Source organism: Pteropus vampyrus, unplaced genomic scaffold (genome assembly GCF_000151845.1).
Source record: "Pteropus vampyrus isolate Shadow unplaced genomic scaffold, Pvam_2.0 Scaffold158, whole genome shotgun sequence".
In the NCBI taxonomy this organism is placed as follows: Eukaryota; Metazoa; Chordata; class Mammalia; order Chiroptera; family Pteropodidae; genus Pteropus; species Pteropus vampyrus.
The window spans coordinates 386445-396908 of NW_011888939.1; the positions used below are offsets into that span (position 1 = coordinate 386445).

Consider the following 10464-nt stretch of genomic DNA (forward strand, 5'->3'; position numbering starts at 1 on the left):
ACTCGCCGCCCTGGCCCACAGCCTTCATCGGGCACCCCTGGAAAGCTCTCGTTGCCTGCTAGAATGTTCTCTCACCCTCTGCCGGCCTCTGAGTCTCTGCCAGTCAGAATGACGGGGGCCGACCCCTTGCCAGAGCCAGCCCTGACTAAATAGCCTCTGCTTTTCCAACTTGGGTGGTCTCCGCTTATTTCTACATTCCAAAATATAAAGGCTATTTTTATTAAACACACACACACAGAGGGTTGCTCCTAGAAAACGTGCCAGCGTTTCTCAGTGCCCGCTAGGGTGACACTCTCCCCAGGAGGCAGCGTTGGGTGGTCCTCAGCCCCTCGCCCACTCCGCCGGCCCCGGGGCACTCTGGGTGGGGACGCTCCCCGGCCATGTTTCTGGCTCCTCCACGCCCGCCCACCGGGCCAGCTCTGCTCTCTATTTTTCCTCCTTGTCAATCCCCTGCCCCTGCTTTCTCTGGTCTAGCCTTTCAGCACGGCCGTCTGATTCACCATCACAAACACCACGAAAAGGCTCAGCCGAGGTGGGCCCTGGGGGTGGGGGGGTCAAGCGGGAGCGAGAGTGAGGCCAGCAGGACCAGGCACGAGCCTGAAGCAGGCACCCTGTCTGGTGTCCATCTGCACGTGCCTGAGCCTGAGCCTGAGCGTGGCACTGCCCAGCGCTCCCGGACAGCCTGGCCCAGTCCAGGCCCCCCTGGGAGTCTGGGGGACCAGCGGCAGCAGGACCCAGTTTTGCTGGGTCCTAGTCACATGGGGTGGCAGGGAGGGGCAGAGGCTCCGTGGGAAGATGTTGCTCTGCAGCAGGAGCTGGGTGTGATCGCTCTGGAGTGTTTCAGATTTCTGCCGGAAGAAAAGAGCATCATTGACATGCCTGTGGGAAGAACGCGTCTCCGCAGATCTGAAACTGCCCAGTCCGGAGGTCCTCGCCTTAGCGGCCCGGCAGACCGAGTCCCCGGAAGTGAGGCCAGGCCTCAGGGTTCGGGAAGGCGCCGCCGAGAACCCTCGCCTCACCGGCTGGGGACCGACCCAGCACCACCCCGCTTCCCACTGCGGCCGTGAACCTTTACGGCGCAGCACGGGTATCGCTAAATCTGTTCTGTTCGCAGTGCAGGGCGGCCGCCCCGGAGCGGAGCAGCCTGTGCTCGCTAAGCGAGTAAGCGACGCGCGCTGCGCTCGGGAGGCCGGTCAGATGGGAAGGAGCCGGAGCTGCGTGCGGCTCCGTTTGCACGTCAGAAGTCCGACGTGGCCCGACGCGCCCAGGTGCCCAGCTGTCGGAGTCACCATCTTCTTTACTGTCCAAATGAAAGGACTTGTGCCCTCCTCCCGACTCCGTCCACACGCAGAAACCCAGTCCCCTCCGAGCGCTTCGAGGCTTCCCGGGATGGCCCGGCAGCTCGTGCCACCAAGTCCTCTGGCTCCTCTCTGTCACCTCCGGCTGCTCCATCTCCCACCTCGCCGCTGCCTGGGCCGGAGGCCTTGCTGAGACCAAGCACCAGGAGCCCTCGCGCTCTGCTGGTTCCTGTCGGCCACTCAAGGCGGTGGCGTGGAACAGGCCTTTTTGGAAGGTTCGGGGTAGTGGAGGTTGTTACAGCCCAGGGTGGGGACAGATAAACCCGAGGACCAGACTCCGGGGCTTCGTTCAAAGTTCGGTGGCCATTCCCACTGTAGGGTCTCCCTCGCGGGCCACCTCTCATCGTGGGCCTGCCGGGCGCCTTGGGGTGGGGTCTGCGTTCTTCCTTCAAAGCCTCGTCTCCCACTCCTTCCCTCCTCGCGTCTCCTGTCCCCTCGCCCTGGCCCCGTTCCGGACTCTGCCTGGGCCCAGCCACATAAACCCGCTCTGGCAGAAGCTGTGAAGCGAGCGTGGTCTTGAAAGGGTTCTCTGATCAGTTCTCAAGTGAGCTCAAGTCCAAGTCCGGGGCTTCTTCGCCTGGAGCCCCCTCAGGGGGACGAGGTGGGAGTGGGCAGAGCGGGAGTCTCAGCCGATCCCCTCCCGCCTCTGCTCTGGGGGGAAGTTCACACAGCGGCTCACACAGCAGGCGTCACCCAGAAGTGGCACAGGGACATTAGGGGCCCTGATGAGCGCGGGGTCCGGTGGTGGGACCGCGCGGGCTGGTGACATCCGGGGAGGAAGCCCAGGCTCGGAGACGTTCAGTGAGGGGCAGAGCCCGGCTCTGACCACCGCCCCCGGCTGCCCTGGACATCAGCATACCCGCTCGGCCTTGGTGGGGGTTCCTCCGGGGTTAGCACCTCGGGGTTCTGCCCAGGGCCCCGGGCACAGGGAGCGGGCAGAGGAGAAAGGCCCAAACTGGAGCCAGGGCAGCCAGTTCCACCCTTGGCAGCAGGGGGCAGGCTGGGCATTGTGTGTCACTGAGCTGAGAGACAGGGGCCAGGGGCCTGCACCTGGGCTGGGCCTTCTCCGTGACCAGCAGGGCCTTTGCCAGGCTCCATCGATTCGTCCTTGGTTCTCCCCGAAAAGCCGTGGTGGGGGAGCATGGCAGGGCTCTGGAAGGAGGGAGCCTCGTTCCTGTAGAGACAGTTTGGCAGGTCTTCAAGAAGCAGCCCCCTGGAAGTCCCAGCTGCTGATGTGACACATCAAAGCTGGCATCAAGACAGCACCACGGCGGGGGCACGCCCAGGAGGGGCCGAGCTCAAAGTCACCCGCCTGTCCCCCGCCTCGCAGGCTGCAGGGGACACTTTGCCCCACCCAGACCTGTCGCTTCTCAACCCTTGTTCTCTGACTGGCTCCAACCTGCCCCCCCCACCCCTTGAATGCTGTCTCCTGAATGGGCATGTCAGGGGAGGGTGATGAATCTCTTGGAAACGGGCTTGGGCTGGGGAGGGGGGTGCACCACAAGGGGTCGGGAACCGACAGGAGGGGGCGATGTGGAGGGGAGGGGTAGGGCTGCTGCCTGCCCACCCGCTTCCTCGGCCCGCCTGGAGAAGTTTCCTGGGGTACCTGGGAGGGTAGGGGCACCAGTAGAAAGACACCCTTCCTCTCCAGCCACTTCTCCCGTGTGAGGTGGGGCTCTGGAGTGCTTGAGCTTGCTTAAGACAGCCATTTTCCAGGTGTGGTCCCCGGACTAGCAGCAGCATCTGAGAACTTGTTAGAAATGCAGATTCTCAGCCCCATCCCAGACCTACTGAATCAGAAACTGGGGTGGGGCCAGTGATCTGTGCTTTAACAAGCTCTTCCAGATGCACGGTCAAGGTCAAGTTGAGACCGACTGGCTTAAGCAAGAAATTGGCAAGGTGGAGGACAGGGCAAGTGGAAGGACACAGAGGTGTCTCAGGAGACAGCGAAACCAGGGAATGAATGCCGGCTGGCCTCCCTCCCTCGTGTCTCTGGCCTCTTTTGTCAATGTGTCATTCATCCATCCATCCATCCATCCATTCATTCATTCATTCATTCATTCATTCATTCATTCATTCTCTTTCTCTCTCTCTCTCTCATTCATTCTTGCACTTGATTTTTGCTGCCCACTTAGTAGAAGCCATTGTAGCCCCATAACTTTCGAGTGAACACATTACAAGTCTGGTTCCCGTCAGAAATGACCCCTCCCTCGTCCTCTCATCTGCTCTGTCTTCCTCTTCCGATTCCATATCACTGGAAAAGCTGTTCTGGGGTTGAGAGACCTGGTTTCCCCTCTCTCCCTTTGTTCCGGCTTCGTTCCTTCACACTCTCCTCATGCCTGCAAAGTGGCTGCTGCGGCTCCAGCCCTTATGTCCTCTCAGCTTTGGATCCAGTGGAAAACAAGTGTTCTTGCCTGTGACAATTGCATCCGTGTCCTGGGTCTGACACTCACTGGCCGGGATTGGGTCATGGGCAGCCTCTGAAGCAATCCTGACACCTAGGGGTGAGATGCACTGATCGGCTTGGACCAGTCAGGGCCCCGCTCTGGATCTGAGGTTGGGTTTGACGCCCCCTAAGCCATCCCAGTGGAAGGGCAAGAGTGTGGCTCCTCAGAGAAACTTTGGGGTCTCTGTTACTGGAGGTGGAGTGTGTGGGTGCTAGGCAGAAAATAAATGCAAAAGCTACAGTATTATTTATTTCTCCTGGCGAGTCATGTGAGGCCTGAAGAGGTCAAGACTTGCCCAAGGTCACCAAGCTGGCCGGAGCTGTGGCAGTCATTATGTAGCCATGAGGGAATCTGGACCAGCAACGGAGCCAGCCCCGGGCCGAGTCTCTGCTTTGAGTAAGGGAGGCTGTCCCAGGATCCCCCACTCCGCGCGGTGGGCCGCGGTGGCCGGAATTCGTCGCGGCCTCCCATAGTCTTTATCGGAGAAGCGAGTGGGAGTTGGGAGAGATTTGGGGCCCCTGGTTGTGTACTTCAAGGGGACGTGACACAGACCTGGCATCAGCAGCCCCATAGGCAGAGCCGCCCCCTCGTCCAGAGCCCGGGTGGGTGCAGTGAGAATACTCGGGGAAGTGGTTGCCATGGCACCGAGCCCTTGCCGGGGGCGGACGTGGCCCCAGCTCGTCGCATGTCTCATCTCATTTAATCCTCATGGCACCTCTTCGAAGTACATTGTCTTCATCTCATTTACAAATGAGGAAACTGAGGCTCACAGCATTGAAGGCACTTGTCCAGGGTCACTCAGTGGGTGGCCAGGGCCCAGATCATGATCATCTTGAGTCCCTGACCAATCCAGTGGCCCCAAAGCTCTCCCTGGAAGCATTCTTTCATCACTGGGCCCACCCCCCACTTCTAGCCCCTGCCCCTACCTTGGGAGCCACGTACTGGGGTGCCACGTTCCCAAGGACATCCTTTATCCCAACCAGGGGAGGGAGGGTCAGGGAAGGTGCCTGTAGGCAGCAGGGCCTGCTGGAGGCTCAGAGGGAACCTGGAGGCACCCAGGTGGGGGTGGGGGCGCAGGTAAGCAAGAGCATGGAGTCAGTGTGGACGTGTGGGGGCATCAAAGAGATGGAATGGCGCTCAGGGAAGGGGGAGGGGTGGGGGAGGGGTGGGGGCGGGGCCCCAGGTGGGCCTGGGCTTCACAGAGGCCACTGGGCGTTGGCCCAGGACCTGGAGAAACTTCGTGTCGACGAGGCTGGGTCCGCAGGTCTCAGCTGAGCCCCAGGGCTGCCAGTTCCGTGTCCTTCTGAGCGTGACAGGCCCTCGTTCTGTGTCCTCCCTCCCCACAGTCGCTGCCCGGCTCGCTGCTCGTCAAGCTGATTGAGGAGCGCCTGGGGGAGGACGACTGCGTCCAGCGGGTAAGCGCCCTGCCGCCCTGCGGGGAGCCAGCTCCGCGCTCCGGGGGAGACGGGGCCCCGGGGCCCGGTCAAGGGACGGGGAGGGCTGTGTATCCATGTCCTCAAGGGAGGTGACCGAGGGCTTCAGGGAAGGCTGACACAGACCAACCGGAACTTGGCGAAGCTCCGTCTGTGGCTGTGGATTTCACCTTGGATGGAGGAGAACTAAGGTGGAATCTGGGGTGTCCCTCGGAGCGCCTGTCGGAAAGAGAGAGCCCATCCCAAGGGGTCATGGGAGGGCCCTTAACGAAAGGACAGGTGCAGAAGTGGCCGGGCAGATAGGCAGCCGCCGGCACCGGTAAAGCCACCGGAGACCAGGAGCGTGGGGAGCCGGACGCCCCTGCACCAGAGGGGCAGAAGGAGAACTCGGGGGGGACCCCAAACTCTCCTCCCGTCCTCTGATCTGCCAGTTTCCCTTTGGAGACTGAATCAATTGCCGTGGCCAGTGACTTAATCACGTCTGAGTAAGGAAGCCTCCATCAGAGCCCGATAGGACTGGGTCCGGAGCGGTTCCGTGATGCTGAGCATGTGAGGCGCTGGGGGTGCCGCGTGCCCGCGGGCCCGGAAGCCCCACGCCCCTCCCCGGCCTGGTTCTGTGTCGCCTCTGCCCGGCCGCGACCCAGGAGGACCTTTCTCTGCGTTCTGGGGGCCGCTCCAGTGAACTAACCGAGCGTGGGGGCAGGAGCCCTGGGAACCTCTGGTTTCTAGCTGGGCGGTCAGACGCACATGACAGCCCGGACCTGCGACGGGCGTCTGAAGCGGGCCGGAGCCCTCAGCCCGTGGACCCGGACGCCACCTCTGGGTGGGTGGTGTGGACTGAGTTGAGTTGCAGGACAGACAGCGGGTGGTGTCCTAGCATTGCTCGTTGGTGGTGTGGGACCCCCGCACCCCCATCCCGCCAGCACACTGACGTCGGCATTGGCAACCGGAACCCAAAGAGAGGGGTGGAATGGGCGGGGGGGGCGGACAACCGCACAGGGACTGCCGGCTGTGCGCCCGGGGTGCCACTGAGGCGCTGCGTGCAGGGCGCCTGGGACCCCACGGGGCACTGCCCCGTCCGCACCGCCCCCTCCCCGCTCTGCAGAGGAGGAGACCGAGGCCCAGCGTGCGGCTGGCAAACGCCCCCCCAGTCTGCAGCCAGCCTCATGGTTCTCTGCCGGCGTGTCTCGTGGAGCAGGTGCTTTTCATTTTCACAAAGTCCAGTATACCAGTTATTCAGACTATTTGTAGTGTCGGTTATTTGAACTTTTTTTAGTATTCCATTTAAATTTATTTTTTTTACTGTATCTCTTTGTAAAGTTTTTTTTTTTTTTTAGTGAATGATCTAGCAATTACAATATGCAGACTTACCTTTCCACAGTCTATTTCGAGTCAGTATTTTCCTGCTTCGAGCAGAATGTGCCGTATTAGGTCCCTGTCCCTCCTTTTCTGTGTGGCCTTAGGTGTACATCTCCGTAGGCTGAAAACTCCATTGGGCAGGGTTACAGTTTTGGCTTTCAATCATCAAATGTATTTTAAAGAACTCGAGAAGAGTCTATTATATCTATCCAGATATTTATCATTTCCATTGCTCTTCCGTCATTCCTCGTGTTCCAAATGGCCCTTTCTGTCTGAAAAACCTGTTTTAGCAATTTTTTTTTCTTTAAGCCTGTAGCACCGGGTCTTCCTAGGCGGTCTCCCATCCAAGTATTTACCAGGCCCGACCCTGCTCAGCTTCTGAGATCAGACGGGATCGGGCACGGTCAGGGTGGCGTGGCCGCAGACTAGAATTTTTTCAGAAGAGGTCTGCAGGCAATGACTTCTCTCGATTGTCCTTCATCTGAGAATGTTTTTATTTTGCCTTCATTCCTGAAGGATATTTTTTGCTGGATTTAGAATATTCTAGATTGACAGTTTTTTCTTTCAGCGCTTTACAAATGTTCCGCTTACTTTTGACCCCTGTGGCTTCTGGTGGAAAAATCCATAGTCACCCAAACGCTTTTAAGTAATGCATCATTTTTCCCTTGCTACTTTCAAGGTTTTCTTTGTTTTTAATTTTCAGCAGTTTAATTATGGTAACGTCTGGACATGAATTTCTTTGGATTTATTCTTTTTGGGATTTGTTTAGCTCCTTGAATTTACAAGTTAATGTGTTTCTCCAAACCTGGGAAGTTTTCCGCCGTTATTTCTTCAAATAATTTTCTGTACCATTCCTGCTTAGCCTCCAGTGACAAGAATGTCAGAGCTTCTGCTGTTCCCCGCCAGGTCCCTGACGTCCTTTCCCTTTCTACTCTCTGTTGATGAGATTTGACAATTTGTGTGAATTCTCCGCGGGCTCGTTGAATCTTTCCTGCCTCATCTCCCTTCTCCTGCTAAATCCGCGCAGTGAGCTTTAGATTTTGGTGATTGTATTTTTCGGTTCTAAAAATTCCGCTCGGTCCTGCTTTCTGTCTTCTCTTTCTTTGCCGAGACTTTCCATTTCCCGTTCACTCATAGCTGACCCTGGAAGAACACGGGTCCCCTTACGTGAGGATGTTTTCCAGTGACCCGCGCAGTCCAAACCTGTGTCCTTCCAGGGTCATTTCCACGGCTGGGAATCGGGGTGTGCGAGCCGCCGACTGTAATCACGCACGATTTTCAGCTGTGCGGGAGGTCGGTGCCCCCAACCCCGCATCATTCAAGGGTCACCTGTACTCGGTGGAGCTTCGTTGCTGTTGTTTAATAACAGCTGCTTCAGAGTCTGCTCTGGCCTTTCCAGTCTCCGGGTCATGGTGGAGGTGACATCTGACATCTCGTCCCACGTGGGCTGAGATGTTTCCGGCTCTCCCTATGCTGGGTAGCTTTGTATCCTGGATGTTTTAAATATTGCTGTGAGACTCTGGGCCTTGTTTGAGTTCTGTGGCGCATGTTGACATTTTGGCCTTAGCACATAATTGATTCAGTTGGGCTCAGGCTGCAAGTTCCAACCAGCGTCTCTGGGTTGTGGTCTTGGTGTCAAAGCATTTGCGGTGCCACACAGTGCTCTCCAGCTCTGTGCCATGCGTGCCACTCAGGGGCCTGGGCAGCGGCTGTGCTGTAGTTCATGTCTCAGGGTCTTTGGAAGGCTGCCGAGGGCAGACTCACCCGTGCACAGCTCGGAGGTGAGCCCGCCAGTCCATGAGCAGCTTCACTGGCCTGCTTTCCTGAGCACCCCTCTCTGCCAGCTGCCTGGTGACTTCTGGTTCCCTGGGGCTCCTCTTTGTGGTCTCTGGCCAGAAAGCTGGGACTTTATTTACTCGGCTCTGCCGCTGGCTCCCCGTGACTGCACCCGCAACTGGAGCCAAGTGACGGAGATCGGACGGTGAGAGGGGACAGGAACGGGGCTTCGTTTCATTCTCTTGGGACTGGAGAGGACGGGTCCCCAGCTCCCTTAAAGTTTCAGGCCCCCTTTGTCGCTGCTACCGCAGCAGGATTGCCTGGGGCTGGAGTGTAAGGAAACACCGTGAGTCTTGGAGTCCCCCTTCCTACTGCCCAGCCAGACAGAGGGGGCTGCCATGGCCCACTCACTGTCCCCACCTACCGCCCATCTCAGTCTTCAGGCTGCCTGAAGGCCAGGCTGGGGAATACCAATTTCCCGCTCTTATGAATTCTGGTCTTTTCCCCAGTTCACCTTCTACTACAGACTTTTCCGAGTCCTCAAATAGCTTTTCTGTACATTCTGTCCGCGTGCCCTAGTTGCTTCCAGCGGGAGCCACAGGGTGCGATGGTGCGCTTTGTCTTGCCCAGAACCAGAACTTGTGTGCTTTTTAAAAAACAGACACACGCGCGCGCGTGCACACACACACACACACACACACACACACACACACACACACTCTTGCTTAAAAATGGATTGAGAGGCCCAGGCCTGGAAGGATACCCGAGCATCGCTCCAGCGCAGTGGGAAGGTGCAGCCATTCTCGGCGGCGGGCTCCGCGTGGCCCGCAGCCATGTGCGTGCGAATCTGGACACGGGAGACGAGCTGCGGTCTGCATTTCAAACCCGATTTGAGCAGCGTCTTTTCCTCTGGCCTCAAATCGTTCACGGGAGCTGGCGGACACCCTACACTTACCCGTAGAGATCTAGCCGTCTCTCAAACACGCACTGACATCTAAGACCTTTCTCGAGTTTCTCTAAAAGCTTGATCTGCACAGCGCTCTGCACAGCACATCTGCAGGGAGACGAGGTGCGAGACCAGGCATCCCGAGGGCTTGCCAACAGCTGCCACCATCATCGAAATGGCAGTAACGTTTCTTATTAGTGTTATTAATTAGTTACGAGGGACATTATTTCATTGTGCTATGCGGCTATGTTGTACATTATAATTAATACTATTCATTGAATTAATACCGTTCATATTGATGTTTAGAATGACATTCATCATTATTATTATTATTATTTTGATGATGACGAAATACCAAACTGATGGGGGGTGACCTGGACCGCTCGTCTGGCCCTCTCTGCCCCGGGCCACACTGCAGGTGTGCTGTGCACAGAGGCTGTGATTATTACGCTGTGGACGGTGACCCTTGGCTGGGCGCCGAGGGCGGGGCCGCATCCCAGATCTCATTTAGCCATCGCGACAGCCCAGGGGAGGCGGGACTGTCGTCATCCCATTCTAGGGATCACGGTCTCGCTCAAGGCCCCGCAGTCAGCCCCGGAACCGCGTGGCACACAGGGAGTCGTGCTTCTGGGCAGTCCCTGGGGCGGGCCCTCCTCCTCCCCACCCTGAGGCCGCCATTCTCCCTCTGTGAAATGGTGGGGGAGGACGTGAGCCCCGAGGCCCCTCCGGCCCTCCAGTTCTTACCCTCATCGTTTCTGAGCCACTGTTACCTGCCAAGTCAAGAAATGTGTCCTTTAATTTGTTTTAAGATTTCTCCCGCGCTTCAAGGGGCATCCAGTACCTTTTTCATCTCTTCCCGGTGGAGACAGGATTTCAAGAGTAGAGGTGAAGCTCCTAATTATGTGCTTTGGTTGTTCAGAAACAAAACAAACCCTCATCCAGAATAAACAGGCTCTCTCGCTTTTAGGGAGAAAAATGACACATATGCATATTCATTTATATGGAAATTATTATTATTTAGTTACACAGGGACTAGAATTGGTAATTTAGAGCACAAACAGGATGCAGGGGATAGTGTTCAGGGAAAAATAATGCAATCATAACCCATCAGGATTCTGTAGTTAATGCTGGGTGTTTTTTTTTTT

At 57.3% G+C, this 10464-nt stretch overlaps 1 protein-coding gene and 1 pseudogene across 1 annotated transcript in view; one reads left to right on the forward strand and one right to left on the reverse strand.

The window, feature by feature from the left end:
• Positions 1-10464, forward strand: part of AK8 (adenylate kinase 8) — a 123077-nt gene that overhangs the window by 16323 nt on the left and 96290 nt on the right. The window contains exon 2 of the mRNA XM_023536555.1: positions 5152-5220. Coding sequence (XP_023392323.1) covers positions 5152-5220 — 69 coding nt within the window. The remainder of the gene's footprint in view (positions 1-5151; positions 5221-10464) is intronic.
• Positions 6905-7023, reverse strand: LOC111745603 (annotated as a pseudogene).